This window comes from Lemur catta, chromosome 9 (assembly GCF_020740605.2).
Source record: "Lemur catta isolate mLemCat1 chromosome 9, mLemCat1.pri, whole genome shotgun sequence".
Taxonomy (NCBI): Eukaryota; Metazoa; Chordata; class Mammalia; order Primates; family Lemuridae; genus Lemur; species Lemur catta.
The window spans coordinates 99,161,281-99,185,296 of record NC_059136.1 but is presented as its reverse complement, the minus strand read 5'-3'; the positions used below and the strand labels follow the sequence as shown (position 1 = coordinate 99,185,296).

Below are 24,016 nucleotides of genomic sequence, written 5' to 3'. Positions count from 1 at the left end.
CTTTGTGTTGGGTATCCATTTTCTTTTGCATATCATTGAGTTTTCTTACAATCTATGTTTGAAATTCTTTTTTTGTCATTTTATTGTTCTGAATTTGGTTGATGTCCATTGCTAGAGAGCCAGTGTTCCCCTTTGGGTATGTGCTTTCCTTTATATTCTTTGTACTTGCAGAATTATTTCACTGATTCCTTCCCATCTGGATCAGCTGTTGCTTCTTAGCTTTAGATCTTCCTTTGGGTAATGACATGCCCTGTTTAGTCTCTGAGCCAGTAGGTGGTGTTTATGGGTTGAGATTCCACCACTCCCTGTATGATAAGTCAGTAGATGCAGTAAAAGACTGTGCAAATTGACCTCCCTGTCAGTAGGTGTTGCTTGCTGGGAGGTGCAAGATGCAGTGTTTTTTTTGGGTCTTGTAACCAGCTCTCCTTCCTCTTGATAGGCACTCTAGTGCCTCAGGTGGTGGGTGGGTCCCAGACACTTCCAGGTGTGTCCTTGTTCTCCACCTCAGCATGTGCAGGTGGGGGAGTGAGTCTGGGAGGAGCTGGGTTGGGTGAGCCTGCCTTCAAGCTCCACAAATGCTGTTAGCAAGGGTCAAAGATCTATTTTCTGATTCTGCGCAAAGCTACCAGGGAAGGGCTGAAATGGCCTACTCAGCCAGAAAGTCTGCCTGTGGAGGTTGGGCTGTCTGAGACCTACAGTATAGTGTAGGCCTCGCTCCTTTCCACCCTCCCTGTTCCACAGGTTTTCCTGGGTGTCTGCTGGCAGGCAGGACCTCAGGCCAGTGGAGCTCCCCTGACTGTGATGCAAGCTGGGTGGTTCCCTGCCCAAGATCACAGCCTGAGTTGGAAGCGTGGGCCTCCTGTGGGAGGCGGGTTGCCCCTCGCATACACTGCAGCTAAGACCCACTCTGATCTGCCCCTGAAGGCATACACACCTCAGCAGACTAATTCACAAATATCCCTTCTGTGCACCCAGGCAGTATGATCGAGCTCTGGGTGTATGGGATCTGGCCTGCAGGCCTGTCCGCCGGACCCCAGAGATCAATCTCTGACCCTCCCAGGGAGAAGAGTGCTGGTCTCAAGTCACCCATGGTGTTGCCCAAGCTGGATCAATGTCTCCCTGTCTCAAGGTTTTCCCTGCTTTGCTGGAGTCACCAGGCAAGCAGCTCCAGGGAGGGCCAGCAGGTAGGGAGCTCATAGTCCGACTACCCCTCAGTCCGCTGCGGGGCTCTAAAAGGAAAGATCCATTCCCTGTGGATGACTCTGGGAGGTGGATAAATTTGTCTCTCTGGGCAGCTTGGGTAGGGGAGGGGAAGTGAAGAATGAAGCAACATGGTACCTGCCAATTGTCTTGGGTCTGTGGGCCTGGAGGTATCCCGAGGGAGCTAGGAGCCTGGTGCCCTGTCTGGAAGAGGCTCTCTGCTCACTGTGGCATTAGTCTCTGCGATGGTGTTTGCAGGTCTCTCTACCAGCTCAGGAGCCCACCAGCAGTCTGAAATGCAAGGGAAGGCAAATTTAACTACTCCGCCTACCCTTGTTGCAGGTCTCCAAATCTCTCAGGGTTTAGCCACTGCTGATGACATTAGCCTCAGTTCTGCTCTGCCACTTGAAGTCTCCTGTAAGTTCAGGCACTCTTCCTTCCAACCCTCATCTGATCTATGTTTGTCTGCCTGTTTGTTTTCTTCATTTTCATCTAAAATCTTTCCTTCTTGTGGAAACACTCTGATTGGAGGTGTTTCTTGTCCACCATCTTGCATTCTCCGATCAAAGGTGATTTCTGTTGGGCAGCTTTAACTTTGCAGCAATCAAATATATAATTATAATTGTTAGTCCCATAATAATCTTGTTATTTATAAATAATAATTGCTAATGTTTATGACTTGCTTATTAAGTGCCAGATTCAGAGTTAAATACTTCACATGCTGTTTAATTTGGCTTTATCATCCAGCAAAGTAGATAACTATTGTCATCCCTTCCACAGACAATGAGATTGAGTATTAAAAGGTTGACTAATTTATGTATTGTTATAAGTGGCAGAGCTGGGCCTCAAACCCACATAAAGCTGATGACAAAGTCCTCTAACCGAAAGTTTGGCACTTTACCTCAAGGCCACATCAGAAGAATGAGAACAAATGGTTTGAGGAGAACGAAAGAGAAGGGTATTACTTTGTCAGCAAAGGAGGAGGATGAAGACTACTGTTTGAAAAAATGCAGTTGTTATAATACTAAGCAGGAACACAGAGTTTTTAAAGGGTGGGTTCTTAGGTTCAGGCAATTGCTCTTCAGCTACAGTTGATTATCCTGCTATCCCTGAAGACAATCCCGTGACCTCCATCCAGGGTCTCCCTCTGCCCAGTCAGGCTGGACCATCTCCTGTAGCACAAGTAATGAAAGACTTACCCTGTCCCTCCCCACCACTGGTCTGAGACAGGGAACAGGTTTTAGTTCTCAAAAAGGAGTGGAGGATGTTTTAAAGAGACAGAAAATATTTTTTGCCATTTTTTTCAGGCCATTCCCTCTGTTACATATTCCCCCTTGTTAGAATGTCCCATCCATACTTATGGGGGACTACTTGGTCACAGTCCTACTCTTAATAATGATGCTCACCTCTATAAAACCTGGATTAAATTACCTCTTAATTTTCAAGCTGGGGACACAACTCAAGTTTCCTCTCTACATTATTTACATTCTGGTTTAAAACCAAAGTATAATAAATGGATCAAAGTGGCCAGGATCCAGCAAGTAATTTTCTCTAATATAAAGTGTTGGGCACCAATTTATCAAATTTTCCAAATAAAAATATATCTTTGTAATAGCTTTAGTAAATTTCTGCCTTTTAATTTATTAGCTATTTTTGGACAAAAGTCTTCAAATAACAGCCATTGATATAAGTGAACATACACACTAGCATGCATTTCTCTTCATTCTGCCCCCCATTCTTTTTACTGGAGTCTGAGTTTTTTGTTTCCACCAGAGACAAGAGGAGTGTGTACCTTTCCAACACAAAAATAGATCACAGGCAGATCAAAAAGCTTAGTTTGAAAATTATGGATTAGTCCCAAGAATCAGTTAAAACCACTGGCCAATATTCCAAGACCATTACTATTTTTATTAAACAGTTTTATTGAAATATAATTCACATATAATACAGTTTACCCATTTAAATTGTAAATTCAGTTGTTTTTAGTGTATCCACAGGTCTCTGCAAACTTCACTGCAGTCAATTTTAGAGCATTTCATTCCCTCAAGAAGCCTTTTCCCTGTAGCCACTAACCCTTTGCCCCTGCCTCCCATGCCCCAGCCCAGAACAACAACTAATCTACCTTTTGTGTTATAAATTTCCCTACTTGAGACATTCATATGAAGGCAATCATATAGTATGTGGGAAAGATCATTAATTTTTGCCAAAACAAAACTAAGTGATTTTGGTGGATAAATGTTGCATTCAGATGCGCGGTGGTTCTTGCCCATATTCTTCCAGGTGATTTCTTTTAGCTGCCTCTCCTAGGCCTATCAATTTCTTAATCCTAATTCCTATGTTATTATCTGCTTACAATATTTTCCTTACTCAAAATAGAAGAATACTGGGAAGGTCTATGCATCTGGTGTTTGTTTGTTTGTTTATGTGTTTGTTTGTTTGTTTTTGCTTTTCCAAAGTCCAGAATATGATTGATTAATGGTTGCTTGGAATAATGAAAACATTGAACTGAAAAGATTTATTTGGTAAGATTCCTGATGCTCTGAAAGCATTGTAGGTTTTATTTGGTGGCATTTCACAGTTAGATGCTGGCAAAATCATTGTGTAGAGTCCTTCTCAAAATGCTTTAGATGGAACTTTATATCCCGCCTGTTCCTACAAAGCTAAATATAAAATCAACTATGCTTTGTAAAAAGAATATGATCAAGTTGAATGATGTATGTGTTACTGTTAATATTACCTGGGCTGTTCTCTAGAACACTGCCTCCCTCTCCCCAGTCTTAGATTTCCCTAAACACGGGAGAATTCAGACATTCTCTAAACCAAGATTGTGAGCCACCCCCCAACCCTACCCGGGATACTTTGGGTGAAGGTGGTGATGGGAGCCCCGGCCTCCCCGGGTCTTCACACTCCAGTGGGGAAGCACACTTTGATCAAAGTGTTACGTGCATAAAGGTAAATCACAGCCATGATCCTGTGCTACAGTAGTGCACTACTTTAGGGACCCTGAAGGCGGAGCCTTTTAGCCGGTATTTCAAGATGAGTAGGCATTTACCTGGTTAAGAGTACAGGAACAGGCCTTCCCAGCAGAGAGAACAGCATGTTGAAGGCCTTCAGTGCTCAGTGATGAAGGTCTGGGAGCTGCGCAGGCTGCAGAATGAAGGGCTGTTCAAGGGTTTTGATTGTCATTCTGAGTGTACTGGGAAGCCTGTCACCTGTTTTAAACAGGACAAGGCACATAATTTGATTCTTAACTAGCAAACCTTAAGTTTCCCCATTTAGGTCCTAAACTAAATCTTATTAACTTTAATAGAGCTGGGCTGCTCTCACATTTTTTCCAATTAATGAAGGTACTGTAATTTTAAGTTTCAATTTTATCCTCTGTGTTTTGTCTTAAAATTTGCTAATTAATGAAGTCATTTTCTTAAATAAATTTAAAAATTGTCTCAATGCTATATATCTGATTTAAAAGCCAAAAGCAAACCAAAATAAAACCATATTTGGATTCAAGCCACTCAAATTTTAGGAGAAATTTTACATATAAAAGAAAAATGTTGGCAAAATAGGTGTTAGTTGTATCTTGCCATTAAATGATAGTTACAGTAGTACTGCTGATCAGTGAGGGATGTGTTCCAAGACCCCCAGTGGTTGCCTAAAACCACAGATTGTACTGACCAAACCCTATATATGTTATGTTTTTTCCTACACATGCCTACTTATCATAACGTTTAATTGATGAATTAGGCATAGTAAAATATTGACAACAATAACTAATAATAAAATAGAACGTTCATTACAATATACTATAATAAAAGTTATATGGATGTGGTTTTTCTCTCTGTCTCTGAAAATGCCTTGCCATACTGTGCCTTGGATACCTGAAACCAGGGAAAGAGAAGCCACAGAAGAGGGGACTATTGCATAAATCTGGGTGCTGAGGGAAGAATGGGATTATTGAGTTGATCTTCAGAAAATCTCTCTATCTTAACAGCATTTTCTCTAGATGGACCCCGACTTGGTAACTTGCATTAAAAGTCTGAGCATTAATAAAATCTTTGGACTTGGTAGTGGAATGAGAGAAAAATGTGAAATGCAAAAACAGCTGAAGAGAATTACTCTGATGACAGCTACGCTGACAAAACCTGTATATGCCCGGTCGTGCCTGCCCCAAAATATCTGTGGATGATTTGTTGGATCTTTTTATACTACCTAAAATCTCATCAGTGAATGATTTATTTGAGTTAACCAGCTTTATCTTCTGGGAAATGTAGATGCATTCTTAACATTCTGTCTAATTTCTAAGCATCTCTAGAAACTGTCAGCAACTGTAAGTTAGGCCTGGAAAAGCCTTAGGCTTCATTTATTCATTCACTGCTTCAATTCAGCAATCCTTTCAAAGATAGAGAAGACATTCCATGCACTGGGGTTAACATCAATACACAAAAAAACCTACCAAAACACTTCAATACCATTCAGAAACTTACATGTTAGTTAGGGATGGGAAGGAGAAAGAAACAATATGTGTAATAAGTAGACAAATAGCAGGTTAGAAGCTGATAAGTATAACGGGGAAAGAACAGAACAGAATATGAAGGATTGGGAACTTGGAATCTTAACTAATAAATATTAAAGGTCTTGGAATGGATTAATTATAATATTATTTACAGTTTTAATGCCATATCATTTTACTTGTTAAATCCTAATTGTTAACCTGCTCTAGGATAATAGTTACCCTTTATTCAGTGTTTACCATGTGCTAAATAGGCACTTACTTTCCACCACACCACACTGTCAGGCACAGATCACTATGCCTTTGATCAGATCAAAGACAGGGCCATTTTAAACAGGTTCAGTGCTTGTTATGGACATACAGACCAAAGGGCAGAACCAGAATTAGGAGTTGTTGTAGCTTATGCCAGTGTCTTGAAAATGAAGTGAATGAATATTGGGTTGGTACAAAATAGTGAGAAAAAGGTAGTTGAGTATTGGGTTTGAAATTCAATCTGAGTAGGATGTTTTCATTATCTTATTTATCCTTCTTAATATTCTAGAAGTAGAAAGTACTCAATTTGCAATGAAAGCATTTAATACCATTGTTTTTCTCAAAAACTTTTGACTGTCTTATATTTAAATATACTGGAAACTCAGTGTTAAAAATGTACATTCATGGACAAAAAATGTCTATTCTAAAATAATTTTTTTATTCTTTAAAAAATAAGAAGCTTAGAGGAAGATAGAGTAATGCAATGGAATTTAGATAGTTTTTCCCACTCGCCATGCTAAAGTGCTGTGCTTCTTTTCTGCATGACATTTTATCCTTTAATGCACTTATTTGATTTTTCAACTACTGCTTTCAACCTTCTCAACTTTGTGGTAATGAAATAGGATCATTATGCAGTTATTTTAAGGATTTTTGAAATTTTCTTTTATATAAGTTTAGTTTACTTATTTATCTTTCTTTTTCTTACCTCATTTGGTCAAACAACAAAGCACTACTGCAATATTTTTGGTAGTATATTTTATTCTGTAAATTGTTTAGTGTGCACTTTCACACACAGAGGACTCTAATACTAATTAAGGAAATGCAGATGAATCCTTCTTCATCATTCATGTGCACATTCTGATTTTGTTTACCAAGTTGTGCAGGTGAAGGTCCCTCTGATCCCTTAGCATCCAGAGGGCTCCCTGTACACTAAAAGCACTTGGTCACCAGTGGAAAATAACTTAGCCAGGTAACGGAAATACATAATAATCTGGTGTCTGGAATCCTAAAATAAGAATTCCTGCAATGGACACAATTGCTACACATGGCAAAGAATGCCTTAATTTAAAAACATACTTGATCTTTTTCTGATAAATGAAAACTTTCAGGGACAATTGTTAATTATTGGATGTCTCAACAAAATTATAAGCAGGTAGCTAAGTTTCATAAGAGCACTATCTACTTAGTGAAGAAATTCCACAAGTTTATTTAAATTCTGCCTGGTGTCTACTTACCATTTTCTTCATAGCCTGTACAGTTTCTTACCTAAAAGCTGCATTTTTTTAGATTAAAAAATGCGTAATATATGGTTTTGTCTTTTCAGGGAGGAGCAGAACATAACATTCCAGTTGTTGTTTCAAAAATCTCCAAGGAGCAAAGAGGTAACATGTTCAGAGAATTTTAAAGTGACCATTCCTTTGTAAGTCATTGTTTTTGAAGAGTAAGATGATATTTTAGGATCATAAGTTAGTACGTGAGTGACGAGCTCCACGTTCCCAGTGATCTGGCAGTAATGCCTGAGTCCTCCCCCTTTATCATCACTCCAGGAGGGCTTCTCTCACAGAAGGGGAGCAAGGATGAAAGATAATTAATGGTGAGGCCAGGTATGAATTAGGGACTGCATAGCTTTTCAATTGTTTAATTAAACAAACAAACAACACTAATAATGACAAGTCACATCTGGTCAAAACAATTTCAGATCCTTGTTTTTTGGTTTTCGTATGCAACTTCCATCAGTTAGCCTTTCATATGAAACTTTATCTAGGAAAAACAATGAAGATATAAAGCAACTGTTGCATTGACTGAAATTACTAAAACAATGTCATGTTTAAAAATGAATCTGGAGCCAATTCCATAGCTGATGGATTGAATGTCTATGTCTCAAACTTTGTAAAAGACCTCAAAATTGTAAGTGTATAAGAAAATCTGGTCATCTACCCTTAGAGGAGTGACCAGTTTTTAGCAGCCAGAGGTCTGAAATAGAACTAAATAGAAATATCTTTGCATGTGTTTCAATAATTAAAGTGGACTGAATCATATTATTATTTTGAATTTCTATTTCTTATGGATCTTTTAAGATGCTAACCATATAAAATATTTACATTTTTGTTTCATTTACTGTTTTTACCTTTATTTAATTAAAATCTTTTTCATCTGTATGGCAAAAATAGTTGATGCCTTCTTATCAATTGTCCTTTTCATTCATAGCGGAACTTTCAGGACTACTCTTTATTGGGGATGCAATTCTACAGGTATACGCTTATCATTATTATATGTGCAACCAAAACATTAAGTTAATTTACAATATACCATGTGCAACTAGCTCTTGTTTTCATTGCAGATAAATGGAATTAATGTGAGAAAATGCAGACATGAAGAAGTGGTGAGTTAACTTTTTCCTGATGTCATAATTTTCCCCATGTGCAAACAAGCATTTAGCTCATTGCTAAAAAGTGTCATTTCATTCATTAGGAAGACATGACATTGGTCCAGTGTGTTATCACATTTTCAAATGATCTTTTAATGATTATTTTCCTATTAGAAATTGATCAGTGAGTAATATCTAGGATGAAATGTATTTCAAGGAAATACTTAGGGATGGTTGTTTGGTATGTTTTTACAGTTTTTCTATTAATCCCTACCAGCCAATGTCCACTAAGTATATATCTAGGTGAAATATATCTCTAAACCTTTGCAACTGTTTAAAAGGGTACACACAGTACATTTATTCCTGCAGAATCTCACACAGTACATTCGGTCCTCTGTGTACACAGGCTCCCCATCAGCACATTCAATCAACCACTGATAGAAAATATTTGGAAAAAAATAACAATATAAAAATATAAAATAATGCAAACAGAAAACTTAAATACAGTATAACAACTATTTACATAGCATTTACATGGTATTAGGTGGGATCTAAAGATGACTTAAGGTATATGGGAGGATGTGCATAGGTATACTAGTATCCAAATACGATCTCATGTTATGTAAGGGACTTGAGCATCTGTGGATTTTGTATCGTGGGTGAGGGGGCTGGAACAAATCTCCCAGGGATACCTAGGGACATGTGGAAGAGCATATAAAGACTGTGTGAAAGTGGGGTGGAGAAAGAGAGAGGGAGAGAGACAGAGAGGAGCTTAATCTCGAGGCAGACAGATTTAGCACTAGGCACAGAAGACATCAAATTTTACTGTGCTATTTTCTTGAAGGTTTGTGAATGTGCGTATTCTGAGGCCCTGAAATTGGATCTTCTAATTTAGTAAGTTTGAGTGGGCCTAGTAATTTGGATTTTAACTAGCAACCTAAGAGGTTCCATTGTAGGTGGCCTCTAAACCAAATTTTCAGAGAAGCTGAAAGGTTAAGGAGCTTCTGTAGGGGATGGTGAAATGGCATAAAAAATGATATAGAAAGGAACTGTGCTGTGTTGGGCATTCTGGGAAATGTCTGTCATGGTTGATTAAATACCATCTAAAACCTTCATTGGATTTCTGTATCAGCTCCTATGGGAAGGAGTAGAGAGGAAATTGTGTTTAAAAGTTTATACTCAAGGGTCAACCAAAATGAAAAACACTGTAAGCCTTTTGCTTCTCACAGCTCTAGTTTATTTGGTTTTTTAATACATTGCTCCTCTGTTAAGAGCTATTTGGAGAAAACTGTGTTGATACATCTCAAACCTCAGAGAGGCAACCTCAAGTATCTGTGAACAGCTAGGGCTGCACAAGTAGTGGTACTAAAGAGGGCTTTCAATTGGGAGCACTTGGCATCGCTAATCAGGGTTTGTTAGTATTCATCACTTGTCTTTGTCTTCTCAAAATCTTACCTGAGCCATCCTACTTCCACTCTGTGTCAAACATTGTGTAAAGTGTATGTGTATATGTATATATATATTTAAAATCTCCAGTTTCCTACATATGTGTGCAGAGAAAAGTAGTATTTTAGAACAGATTTTTAAGCAAGAGCGAGGACAGCACAACACAGAGCCCTCTGTTCTGCAGATCCTCATGTGAATTTCAAATATAGCAACATAAGCAAAGATATGTGTGACTTGAGTCTTTTTTCAAAAGTACAAAGTGATTTTAAACTCATTATTCAGGGAGTAAAAACAAGTGCATTCTCTTTTAAAACCACATGCTGTTAGATGAAATGCAATTTGCCCTTCAGAGGCAGGCAGCATGCTTAGACAAAGTGAGATGGAGCTTTGATTAAACAGATTAGTGCGGCGTGAAAGATTAGAATGTGCTAATAATTCCACTTCTGAATGGTGCTCATTCTGTTATAAAGGAAAGAAATTCAGGATTGTATTGCAAATTATATGTGGTCCTTCACAATAAACTTTTATTTTTTTTCTGAGAAGCTTAGCCCTATCAGCTTTGAAATATAGGTACTAATAATATTATTTAGTTCCCATCTTAGACTTTCCAATAGCTATTAATGCTTTTGTCCTCACTGCTTATTACCTGAATGAATAGACTGACTTACACCTCAGTGGGACAGAGATATTAATTAAATGTTTAAGAATGAACTTACATGAGCAGAAAAAAAGCACAACAAGCTTGGAGGATGTGGGTGGTTTTGAAATAGCATGCTGATATGCCACATTCCTTATTCCAAGTAGCGTGCTGATATACCACATTCCTTATAGAGTTCCGAATTCAGGAACAAATTGGGCAGGTATGGCAACATGTTGTTTGTGCATGTAACTTTTCTTTTATTCTCCTGTTCTATTCACTGATACTATTAGAAATCCTGCCTTCAGCGCCAATCAGCTTCACTTTTAAGAAGGCTTCCACAGTATAGCTGTTACTTCTGTGTTGGAGTTATAAGGTTGATCTAGTAGAAGGAGAATTACATGTTGTTGACTGATGGCACTCAGTAGATTTTGGATGTAATTCTTTAGCCAAATGCCTAGAATTAGATCACTGAAGCATTTGCATCTACTGTGTATGTTTCTTATGGTACCAGTCTGGGCATGCCATCAGTCAATGCCAGGCCTAACCCATGTCCCTCAAGGCTTTCTTCTCGCCGGAAGATCACTAAGGAAGAGAAGCTCACAAAATTTCCTCATTAAGGAATACTAAACCCAGTGCGGAGTGCTGCTTGGCATGCAGCATCGTGTGTGTGTATTAGGCTTCAGTGCTCAGAAACAATTATATGCAAATCCTAGCTCCACCACTTGCTAACGCTGCAATTTCAGGAAAATGTACTAAGTTTTCTGTTGCTGTCTTACTCATTAGTAAAAATGAACTACTAATACTTGTTATGGGGGTTGAATGAAAGTAACATGAAACTCCTAGCACATGCCTGGCAGTTAAAAACAGTCAGACATTATTTGATACCACCCAGTGCTGTTGCCCACTTGCTGCCAGGCTTCTCCCTGTTCACTTCCTGGGGGCACTGCTGTGTCGCCATGGAACCGTGTCTTCACACTGGCCTCTGGGAGATCCCCCCACGGAGACAGAGCACATGATGCTGCTGCTCTGCATCCTAGTTTCCTTCTACCAGTTCCAGTGAGGAATCCCGTGAGCCCCAATCCCAAGAGTGCCATGACTCTTTGAAAAATAGGGTTTTGAGTTCCTCCTAGCAGCATGTTCTTTTATTTCCCATATGAACGTGTTTTGTAGCTTATGAGTCATCAAAACACCAAAAGTCCCTAATGCACCAATATTTTTTTCAAGGAAAACTGGATCTATCGCCACTGTTGATGCTAAATTAACACTACTTTCCTTACCACTGAACCCTAGGCACATTAAGCTGGTTGTTATCTCTGTATCTTGTCATCTGTATTTTTCTTTTACTTAACAAGTAAACTGATCACATATCAAAAATTGTCTGAGTGCCATTTATGTGAAATGCACTGATACTGAGTCTTTTGTGTGATAAAGAGTATATAAATAACTTTATATGGCTGTAACCTTATTAGTATGTGGGCATAGTTTCTTTAGAATTTTATAATTGAACATACAAAATAATTAGAGAAAATTATCAGGTAGGAGCAATATGAAAACAATGTTGATTGACAGTGGTCTTCAAAAAGCAATAATGTGATCTATCCATATTCACTAGACATAATGGGAAAAAAGATTTAACTACTGCATAAAAATGCTTGAATTAAGAAAGCATATCAGTTGTAATAGGAGAATCTATTAATACAACTGAATTTTTTATTTACTGCTTTTAAAGTAGGCTATATTATCACTAGACAAAGCAGGATGGATATGTAGATGATTCTAGAGGTTTCCTTCTAAAGTAACATTTCTGCTTTCAGGTTTGGGATTTATGGGTCTCCCAAAAGTGGTTCATCTGTTTTTTTTTTGTTTCCATGGTTGTCATGCATAAAAAATATTAGATAACTTGAAATGCAAATAATTAACACCTTAATTCTGAATCTGTAATTTTGAACCAAAATCTAAATAAAAATCTTCATAATTATTACAAGAGCAGAACGAATAGGTAAAATTATGTCAGTTAAGATGACATATTTATACAAAGAAAATAAATGATGAGAAAACTGATATAAAATACTGAATAATAGCATGTTGATCATTGTGATAAATTCTTAATTTAAAATTTCCATTGATCATTCTATAAAAAAGACACCTGCACCCGAATGTTTATAGCAGCACAATTCACAATTGCAAAGATGTGGAAACAACCCAAATGCCCATCAATTCATGAATGGATTAGTAAAATGTGGTATATGTATACCATGGAGTATTACTCAGCTATGAGAAATAATGGTGATATGGAATCTCTTGTGTTCTCCTGGATAGAGTTGGAACCTATTCTACTAAGTGAAGTATCCCAAGAATGGGAAAATAAGCACCACATGTACTCACCATCACATTGGTTTCCCTGATGGCCACCTAAGTGCACATTTGGGAATAACACTAATTGGGTGTTGGGCAGATGTGGGGGGGGAGGGGATGAGTGTATACCTACATAATGAGTGTGATGCGCACCATCTGGGGAATGGACATGCTTGAAACTCTGACTTGGGGGGGGTGGGGGGCATGGGCAATATACATAACCTAAACTTTTGTACCTCCATAATATGCTGAAATAAAAAAAATAAAAATAAAATTTCCATTGAAATAAAAAGATTAATCAGAAAAAATTATAATGGTGATACAAAATCATCTGAAAATGAGGCATTGATTTATATTTGTGAACAATTTAGGAGGTTGTATATGTCACCCAGAAACATATTTAGGATGTGATTTGGGCACACAGATCATTTTAAATTAAAATGTCATGAGTTACAAATCATGTTTTACCTAACTGTTACTTATATTGTTCACAATTTGGAAATAGATTTAGAGCTCTAACTGATTAATACTTTCTTAAGAATTATAATCATAATGCACTCTTTTTCTTTAAATTTACTCCCACCAAGGAAAGCCATATATGAAGTAATTTAACTTTTACTACTTCACAGTGGTTTGGAAAATATTAAGTTCAAAGATAAAAATGCCAGAAATACTGTCTATACTATGCTTGGTTTTGCAAAGAAATAAAATATCCAGAACTTCACTTATTTACATACTTACCTTTGTCTTAATACCCTTAAGAGTTCCTTTTCTGCTGGACCCACATGTCTGTCCCCTAATTAGGGTGTGAGTCTGGACAGCGCAGGTGACATTTTAGTTCTTTTTCTCCTGACTGTTGGTTTTCCTCAAATCCTTAATTATTGTCCTCTTTTCAGTGAAGCTGGACAACTCGGAGAGCTCAAAGATCTAATTTTGCAGCACCCAGTCTAGTCCATTCCTTCTGCTATAAAAAAATACCTTAGACTGGATAACTTATAACTACTAGACATTTATTTCTCACAGTTCTGGAGGTTGAGAAGTCCAAGATCAAGGTGCCAGCAGATTAGGTGTCTGGGGAGGGCCTTGCCTCGGCTGTAAGAGGGTGTCTCATTGCTGCATGCTCTGGAGGGGACAAAAGCTGTGTCCTCAATGGCACAAAGAACAGAAGGGCCAAGTAGCTCCCCGAAGCTTTTTTATGCAGATATTCAATGTGGGGGAGTCCTCCTGATTCACTTACTCCCCAGAGGTCCCACTACTTAATACTTCCATAATGAGGATTAAGTTTCAACATGAATTTTGGAAGGACACAAACATCTAAACTATTGCATCCTCTAATAATGATAAAAAACAATTACTATTAGAAACCCAGCCGATTTCCGTCTAGTAGAATAGAAATAGGATATACAGCAGCAGGAACACCTAGACCACATCATATTGAGGGGAAAAAGCCTGGCAGGGTTGATGCAAGTGTGTCTATAAACCATTAACAACTCCTCAAGGCTCTTCTTGATTCCCTGGCTCTAGAGGTGGCAATGAGGAGGGGAGATGTGTGTTATACAAATTATATAATTTTTATAAAGCTGACATTGTATTTTCAAGATAATCAACTCACCAAACTGCAAGTCAATGAGGAGAAACTATATGAGAATAGAAGTCTTAACCTAAATTCAAATCCTTGTCACAGACACTTTTCAGCTATGTGATGTTGATAAATGTCCTAAATCACTCTTGCCCTTATTTTTTTTTATGACAGATGAAGAATTTGAAGTAGGTTATTCCTAATGTATTTTCCATCTAAAATGTTGAATTCTTTTGTTATAAAAGAGCAAAAACAATTTTTTAAAACCCACAGAACTGTGCAACAAAAAGAGTGGACTCTAATGGCCCTAACTCTCCACTTTAGTTAGTAATAATGTACCAATATGGGCTCATCAATGGTAAAAAATGTACCACACTAGTGAAAGATCTTAGTAAGAGTGGAACTCTGTTTATAGCAAAATAATGGTGTTTACTTAAAACATAAAAAGAGGGCATATATAAAAAATAATGGAAATGTAAAAGTGATACTGAGAACTATCATAATTACTCAGATTAGTTCTTTCTTTCAGGCACCTATAACCCCTGTGGACTCATGTTTGAGTTCCCAGGAGAGAGTTCATTAGGAAAAAAAAAACTGAAATGTTTTGGAAAAAATACTTTTGAAATATCAGTATACAAAGAATGATCCATTGCTAGCTCTAAGAAAATGCCTCTCAGGACACTTTCACTCCCACTTTGGTGCACAGTAAAAGTAGTGCCCAACAGAAGCAGCTGCAATGCCCAGCAGAAGCAATAATGCTTGCTAGAGCAGCCATAACTGAGAGAATTCAACAGGGGTGGGCAGCCAGAGAAGAAGAAGAAAGATTGTGCACATAGCAAGACTAGTTTGTAAGTACATGGACACATCCAGAAACACTGGAGGATAGATGATTTTTGTGGTGGTTGAGAATCTGCAATTTTATAGAGGATAAAAAATACCAGACAAGGGTTATGCATTTATCTTTCACTTTCAGGGCAGGTAGTTCTCACTAAGAGAGAGAAAATGGCATGAATTCTTCAGATTGTGAAAACTTCACCACAGACCTGAGATAGTCTGAAGACTTCTAGAATTCACATCTAAACCTTGGCTCTACTGGAAGACTTACCAACAGGCTTCTAGAGCTATGTGCTCTGAGATAGTTTTAAGAGCTCAGGATGCTCAGAGTTACTGCTGAGAAAAGTGTGGGTAACAGATATGATTCTGTGGATCAGAGACATGAAAATCTGAAAGGATAAAAAACCCTGAAGATCTGGTTAAAGATCCATGTATCTGTGGCTACTCAGACAGAGAGTGGAACTTTGGTGCCTGTAGCAGAGAGGTATCCTGTATAGGTACACTTATTTTTAAGGACGTCTGGGAGCCCGAAAACAGCTGCTAGGAAACTGCTATAAGGGGCACACCTGTGCTCTGCAGCACCGATGCACCTGCAGACAACCTCCAAGAAAACTGCCTTGGGTTACTGGATTGGATATCAAAATAAAATAGCAGAAAGTATCTGATCCTTTCAGAATTATCTGTCAAAAGACAATGTGAGGCCTTCCCAAGTGGTAAATACACAGTCTTAAACAAATAAATGCAGAGATTTGAGATTAGGCGAGCTGTTTTTACTTCTCTTCCCTTCTGGAACCCTTTTATAGGACAATAAGTGATTTTTTAAAGGTAACCATAGTAAAGATAAAAGAAGACAAGAAGAAATGTCGTGGGCAAGGGCTGTTGGTGATTCTGTTTGAAGATAGAAAGCAGATGATGAGTGGGGATTATCCCAGAAGGGCTGCAGAAGCCATAGCCAAAGCCAGCATCCAGCAAACACACTGCTGATCTCAGGCAGGACTCAGAGATAGGGGCTGTTAAAAGGGGAGTTGAGGAGCGGGAGACAAGAAAAGGGCGTTGAATTAGAATTGAACAAGAATTTCTGGGTATTCAGCCCCAGGCAGAGCAGAGGGCGTGGCTGAGGTTGTGCCCTAAAGTAAAGTGAGATGTACATTTTGGACAGTAAGTTGCTGTATGTTTGCCCTTATTTCAACTCTTAGAACAACAGCAGTCAGTTTTACCACTAGGAGAAGAGGTTAGAAGATTCATCTTTAGAAAAATTGATCTAAGAGAAATAACCCACAAATAATACATTTGGGCTCTCCCGGTGCAGCTCGAGTGCCCATAAGCAACCCGACAGTTGAGCCCAATGGTAGGTATACCACGCATCCTGTACCCAAAGCTGCCAGTTCGCTTTTTAGTGCCTCACTCTTAAACGTAGACTGATACTGAAGGGTCATCAAGAGTTGAAGAAAATCATCCACATCAAAGGCAGAGGATAAAACAAAGAGAAAAAAATTAGAGGAAACAGACAAATCTAGGTTTATTAAAGAGAGGAATTCATACTATAATATTTTCAGATAGATGGCAGAAATTAGGTTATAAATGAAATAAAGCCAGTATTATAAATAAAAGGAAGATGTAGAGAAAGAAGAGCTCTTGGATATTAAGACTTTTATATCAAAATTTAAAAAATGGAATATAGAAATATTACAAAAATGTTGAGAAATCTCTCAAAATGGAATAAAGTAGCAAATTAATTGGATGAAATGACAAAGAATGTTAGAGAAATTACATTCAGGAATTCTTACATTGGCCCAATAGAATTCAGAGAGAAAATACTGCATGAAATAAAAGGAGCAGCCATTATCAAAAGAATGATACAAGAAAAATATGTAGACTTGATACATGTGCTTTTACTTGATGAACCAAGTAAAAGAAAATGAAAAAAATAAAAAGCATATATTCATGTCTGTGCTTCCTACGAAGTGGCATCACATTTTGATTTTAGTTTGCCTTTTCCTAATGACTAAGAATACTGAACATCTTTTCTGTGTTTATTAGATTTTTAAGAGTTTGTCTATACATTGTTGCTACATGTAAGATATTTGATTTGCAAATATCTTTTCCCATTCTGTGGCTTGTCTCTTCAATTGCTTTATGGTGTCTTTTGAAGCTTAAAGTTTTTCATTGTTGTGAATTCCAATTGATTGATATTTTAATTTTTCATTTGTGCTTTTACTATGTTACGGAATAAATCTTTTCCAAGCCTAAAGCCATGAAGATTTACTGCTACATTTTATTCTAAGGTTCTTATAACTTTAACCCTTATATTTATGTCTATGTTCAATTTTGAATTAATTTTTGTAAATGGTAAGTTGCCTCAGCATCATTTATTGAAAAGACTATTCTTGCTTATTAAATTGCCTTGACACATTTATTGAAAATGAGTTGTCCTAAATGGAAGAGTTTATTAGTTTATTTCTAGATTCTTAATTCTATTCCAGTAATTTATTTGTGTTTGCTTATATCATTGTCACATTACTGATCATTGTAACTTTGTAGTATGTTTTGAAATTGAAAACTAGTAAATCTTTAAACTTTCTTCTTTTTATATTTGATTTTTAAATAAACTGTTTATGTTAGAACAGTTTTAGATTGACAAAAAAATGCAAAGATAGTACTGAGGGTTCTAATATACCCTACACCCATATTTTTCTGTTATTAAGATCTTATATTACTATGTTATCAATATTAATATATTATTAAGAAAAGTCTATACTTTATTCAGATGCCTTTAAATTTTACCTAATACCTTCCCGTCCCCTCCAGAATCCCATCCAGAATACACATTGCATTTAGTAGTAAAGTGTCCTATCTCCTTGTTTTTGTTGATCTTGAAAATTTTGAGTAAGTCAGGTATTTTGTAGAATGTCCCACAGTTGAGATTTTTCTGGTGTTTTCTTGTGATTAGACTGAGTTTATGTGTTTTTTTAGAGAAAGATTATAAAAGGAAAATGCCATTTTTATCACACCATATCAAAGAAAATACTATCAACATGACTTATTGCTGTTGATAATAACCTTGATCACCTGGTTGAGATAGAGTTTGTCAGGATTCTCCACTGTAAATTGACTTTTTTCTTTCCATATATTGTTCTTCAGAAGGATGTCACTATGCATAGTGGGAAAGCATGCTTTGCCCCTGTGAAAGCAGGCTATCTATGTAAATATAAAAAATTTTTCAATATGTTCAGGAGTACAAAAGCAGTTTTGTTACATGGATATATTTTACAGCTGTCAGGTCTGGGCTTTAAGTGTATGCATCACCCAAATAGTATACATTGTACCCAGTAGGTGATTTTTCATCCTTCATCCCCCTGCCATTCTCTCATCCCTGGCATCTCCAGTGTCCATAATAACTCTGTATGACCATTTGTACCTATAGCTTAACTCCCACTTACAAGTGAGAACACTCAGTATTTGATTTTCTGTTCCTGAGTTACTTCACTTAGGATAAGTTCCATCCAGGTTGCTGCAAAAGACATTATTTCATTCTTTTTTATGGCTGAGTGTTATTCCATTGTATACATACACCACATTTTCTTTATCCACTCATCAGTTGGTAGCACTTAGGTTGATTCCATATCTTTGGAACTATGAGCTGTGGTGTGATAAACATACTAGTCCAGGTATCTTTTTGATATAATGAATTATTTTCCTTTAGGTAGATACCTAGTAGTGGGATTGCTGGATCAAATGCGAGTCATAATCTTTTTGTTGGCGGAGGGTCTTGCCTCAATGTTGGTGGCTGCTGACTGATCAGGGTGGTGGTTGCTGAAGGTTGGAATGATTGTGGCAAATTCCTGAAGTAAGAAAACAATGAAGTTTGCCACATCTATTGGTTCTTCCTTTCATGAAATATTTTTCTGTAACATACAATACTGTGTGATAGCATTTTACCTATAGTAGAACTTATTTTTTCAAAGTTGGAGTCAATCCTCTCAAACCCTGCCACTGATTTATTAACTAAGTTGACATAGTATTCTAAACACTTTCTTGTCATTTCAATAATATTCACAGCACTTCACTAGGAGTAGAATTCATCTCAAGAAACCACTTTCTTTGCTTATACATAAGAAGCAACTTTCATTTCACTATTATCAAGAGATTGCAGCAATTCAGTCACATCTTCAAGCTACAGTTCTAATTCTAGTTTTCTTGCTATTTTTACTACATTAGCACTTACTTCCTTCACTGAAGTCTTGAAACCCTCAAAGTCATCTCTGAGGGTTGGAATCGACTTCTTTCAAAGTCCCGTTCATGCTGATATTTTGACTTCCTCCCGTAAATCACTAATGTTCTTAATGACATCTAGAATGGTGAATCCTTTCCAGAAGGCTTTCAATTTACCTGCCCAGATCCATCAGAGGAATTACTATCTATGGCAGCTATAGCTCTATGAAATGTATTTCTTAAATAATAAGACTTGAAAGTTTAAACTATTCCTTGATCAATGGGCTGGAGAATGGATGTTGTGTTAGTACAGATGAAAACAACATCCATCTCCTTGGTATAATACATCTCCATCAGTCTTTGGGTGACTGGGTGCATTGTCAATGAGCAGTAATGTTTTGAAGGGGATGTTTTTATTCTGAGCAATAAGTCTAAACAGTGGGCTTAAAATATTTAGTAAACCATTGTGTAAACAGATGTGCTGTCACCCATGCTTTGTTGTTCCATTTATAGAACACAGGTAGAGTATATTCAGCATAATTATTAAGGACCCTTGATTTTCAAAATGGTAAATGAGCATCGGCTTCACTGTAAAATCACTAGCTGCATTAACTCCTAACAAAAGAGTCAGCGTGTCCATTGAAGCTTGGAAACCAGGCATTGGCTTCTCCTTTCTAGCTATAATAGTCCTAGAAGTCATCTTCTACTGATAGAAGGTTATTTTGTCTACATTGACAATCTCTTGCTTAGAGTAGCCACCTTCATCATCAATTCTAGCTAAATCTTCTGAATAACTCACAGTAGCTTCTGCATCAGCTCTTGGTACTTCATCTTGCAGTTTTATGTTATGGAGATGGCTTCTTTCCTTAAACCTCAGGAATCAATTTCTGCTAGCTTCAAACTTTTCTTCTGCAGCTTTCTCACCTTTTTCAGATTTCATGGAATTGAAGAGAGTTAGAGCCTTGCTAGGTTTTTGCTTAAGGGAATGCTATGACTTGTTTGATCTCCTAGACTTACCACTAAGACGTTCTTCCTATCAGCAGTAAGGCTGTTTCACTTTCTTCTCATTTGTGTGTTCACTGGAGTGTCATGTTTTATTTCCTTCAAGAACTTTTCCTTTGCATTCATGGCTTGGCTTACTGTTTAGCACAAGAGGCCTGGCTTTTAGGCCTACCTTTTGGATCTAGCTTTTGACATGCCTTCCTCACAAAGCTTGATCATTTCTAGATTTTGATTTATAGTGGGAGGCATGTGGCTCTTTCTTTCACTTGAACCTTTAGAGGCCATTGTAGGATTAATTAGCTTAATTTCAATATTATTCTGTCTCAGGGAGTAGGAAGGCTCAAGGAGATGGAGAGATACAGGGAAATGGCCAGTAAGTGGAGCAGTCAGAACATACACATTTATGGATTAATTTTGCCATTTTATATGGACAAAATTTGTGGCACCGCTAAACAATTGCAAGAGTAACATAAAAAAAATCTCTCATCACAGCTACCATAACAGCATGCTGAAATACTGAAGGCCATTCATAAAAAGCTTGGAATAAAGTTTGGGGACACTACACCTGACAAACTTCTCACTCTTATAGAAGTGGAATGTTTAGGGGCCTGTGTAAATGCACCAATGGTTCAAATAAATGGCAACTACTATGAGGATCTCACACCTGAGAATATTGAAGATATTATTGATGAGCTAAAGGCTGACAAAATTCCAAAACCTGGGCCAAGGAGTGGGCACTTCTCTTGTGAGCCAGCTGGAGGTCTGACCTCTTTGGCTGAACCACCCAAAGGACCTGGCTTTGGTGTGTAAGCAGGCCTTTAACTTATATTCAACTATAAATATGTCACTGGAGAAATAAAATATGAACTTATCTAAAAAAAATGATGAAAAAGTCAAAGTATTGTGAGAATTATCAAAATGTGACTGAGAGACACAGTGAAAATGGGCTGCTGGAAAAGATATGTTTGATGCAGGGCTGCCACAAACTTTCAATATGTAAAAAGCACAATACCCGAAAAGCACAATAGTGTCAAGCCCAATGAAAGAGGCTATACCTGTATCTATTTATACACATTTCTGTATGTAACTATCTGTTACAGATAATTTAAGGTAAATCTGAGTTCATGTTGCTGTCTCCAATTCAGCCCATTATCACATGAACCACTACAACCTTCTCCCTTGCTTATGTGTAAACTGCCACTCCAAAAGATGGGTATACCATCTGCCATTCATGTATTTAATTGTTGACATCTATTATACGTGTACAGCAGTATCAGAATTGTTAACCCATTCTCCAGTGGGAAACAGTTCTATCACATAGAATAGAAGGCTTATGTTTGATTCCTTTTGCCTTAGTCTTACAGACCCTAAGTGAGGTTGGTTCAAACACTAAAAGCCCAAATTTCACCACTATACAATTCATCCGTGTATCAAAAGACACTTGTACTCCCTAAATCTATTGAAATAATAATAATAAAATTTCATCCTTGTCTTTGGCTTGTATTTTTACTCTCTTAAAAGTATACTTTGCAGGACAAAATTGTTAATTTTAATAAAATTCAGTTCATCAATTTTTTCTTTTATTAATTATACTTTTGGTGTTATATATACAAACTCATTGTCAAACCCAAGGTCATTGGATACTTTTTCTTTTAGAATTTTTATAATATTATATTTTAAATTTAGGTCTATGGTTAATTTTGAATTTATTTTTGTGAAAGGGCTAAGGCCTACTTCTACATTTATTACTAACATTTTTTGCATATGACTTTCCAATCATTTCAGCACATTTGTCAAAAAAAATATTCATTTTCCATTGAATTGCGTTTGCTCCTTTGTTGATGGACTGACTATATTTGTGTGAAGCTATTTCTAGTCTTTTTGTTCTCTTCTATTATTCAGTGTCTATTTTTTCACCAATATTGGCTGCTTTGATTATTGTAGCTTTTTTGCAAGTCTTGAAATTGGGAAAAGTGAGCTCTCCTGAACTTTGTTCTTCTTTCTCAGTATTTTATTGGCTATTCTAAGTCTTTTGGTTTTCCATATAAACTTTAATATTACTTTTAAATATCTAAAAAAATACCTTTTGAGATCTTGATGGGAGTTTCATTAAACTGATGGGTCAGTTTTAGGAAATCAACATCTAAACAATATTGAGTCGTCTTATCCGTGAACATGGAACATTTATTGATTCAAATTGTGTTTGGTTTATCATCAGAGCTTTGTAGTTTTCCACATAAAATCCTGTACATATTTTGTTAGATTTAGACCTGGGCATTTCAATTCTTTGTTATTATTATGAAATGTATTATTTTTCTAAATTCAAATTCAAATTATTTATTGTTGGTAAATAGGAAAACAATTAACTTTTGTATGTTAGATGTCTATCTTCTCGTCTTGTTATGCTTTTTTATTTGTTCCAGGAGGTTTCTTGTTTTGTTTTGTTTTTGTTTTTTGTAAACTTTTTGAGATCTTCTGCATAGATAATGATGTTGTCTCTGAATAAAGCTATTTCTACCTTCCCAATCTATATATGTATAGATATATATTTATAGATCTATATATATATTTATAGATCTATATCTTTATTTTTTTGTTTTCATTGTATTGAACTGGTTAGAACTCCAGTATAATTTGAATAGACATACTGAGAAAAGTGTATACTTCCCTTGTTCCTGATCTTAGTGGGAAGGTGTCCAGTTTCTCATGATTAAGTATTATGTTAGATGATGGTTTTTTGTAAATGTTGTCTATCAATTTGGGAAGTTCACCTATATTATTGGCTTGCAGGGAGTTTTTAACATATATGTGTGTTGGATTCCTTTAAATTCCCTTACTAAATTTATTAATATGACCATATCTCTTTTTCTCCTTTGATTTTTTTGATGTGGTGGATTTGATTAAATTGTAAATGTGGAGTCATACTCGCTTAACTGGAAAAATCCCATTTGATGTGGTGTATAATTCCTTTTATACATTGTTTAGTTTGAATATTTTGTTGAGCATCAGTTTAGCTATGTTTACGAGAAATATACTCTTTTTTAATTCTTATTTCAGAATACTGTAGGAGTACAAAAGTTTAGTTTATGTATATTGCCCTTGCCCCCCCACCCCCAAGTCAGAGCTTTGAAAGTGTCTATCCGCTAGACAGTGTGCCTCGTACTCATTATGTATGTACACATCCATCCCCTCCCCCACCCACACCTGCCCAACTCCCGATTAATGTTATTCTTAAATGTGCTCTTAGGTGAAGATAAGTTAAACCAATTTGATGGTGAGTACATGTGGTGCTTATTTTTCCATTCTTGGGATATTTCACTTAGTAGAATGGGTTCCAACTCTTTCCAGGAAAATACAAGAGGTGCTATATCACCATTGTTTCTTATAGCTGATTAGTACTCCATGGTATACATATACCACATTTTATTAATCCACTCATGTATTGATGGGCACTTGGGTTGTTTCCACATCTTCGCAATTGTGAATTGTGCTGCTATAAACATTCGGGTGCAGATATCTTTGTTATAGAATGTCTTTTGTTCTTTTGGGTAGATGCCCAATAATGGGATTGCTGGATCAAATGGTAGGTCTACTTGTACCTGTTTAAGGTATCTCCATATT

General features: G+C 36.8%; 1 protein-coding gene and 1 pseudogene across 2 annotated transcripts in view; one reads left to right on the top strand and one right to left on the bottom strand.

Moving 5' to 3' along the window:
- Positions 1-24,016, top strand: part of SNTG1 (syntrophin gamma 1) — a 599,834-nt gene that overhangs the window by 300,458 nt on the left and 275,360 nt on the right. For both annotated transcript variants that reach the window (XM_045560545.1, XM_045560546.1), the window contains 3 exons: positions 7,284-7,341; positions 8,168-8,211; positions 8,301-8,342. In XM_045560545.1, coding sequence (XP_045416501.1) covers positions 7,284-7,341; positions 8,168-8,211; positions 8,301-8,342 — 144 coding nt within the window. The remainder of the gene's footprint in view (positions 1-7,283; positions 7,342-8,167; positions 8,212-8,300; positions 8,343-24,016) is intronic.
- On the bottom strand, positions 18,924-20,680 carry LOC123644462 (annotated as a pseudogene).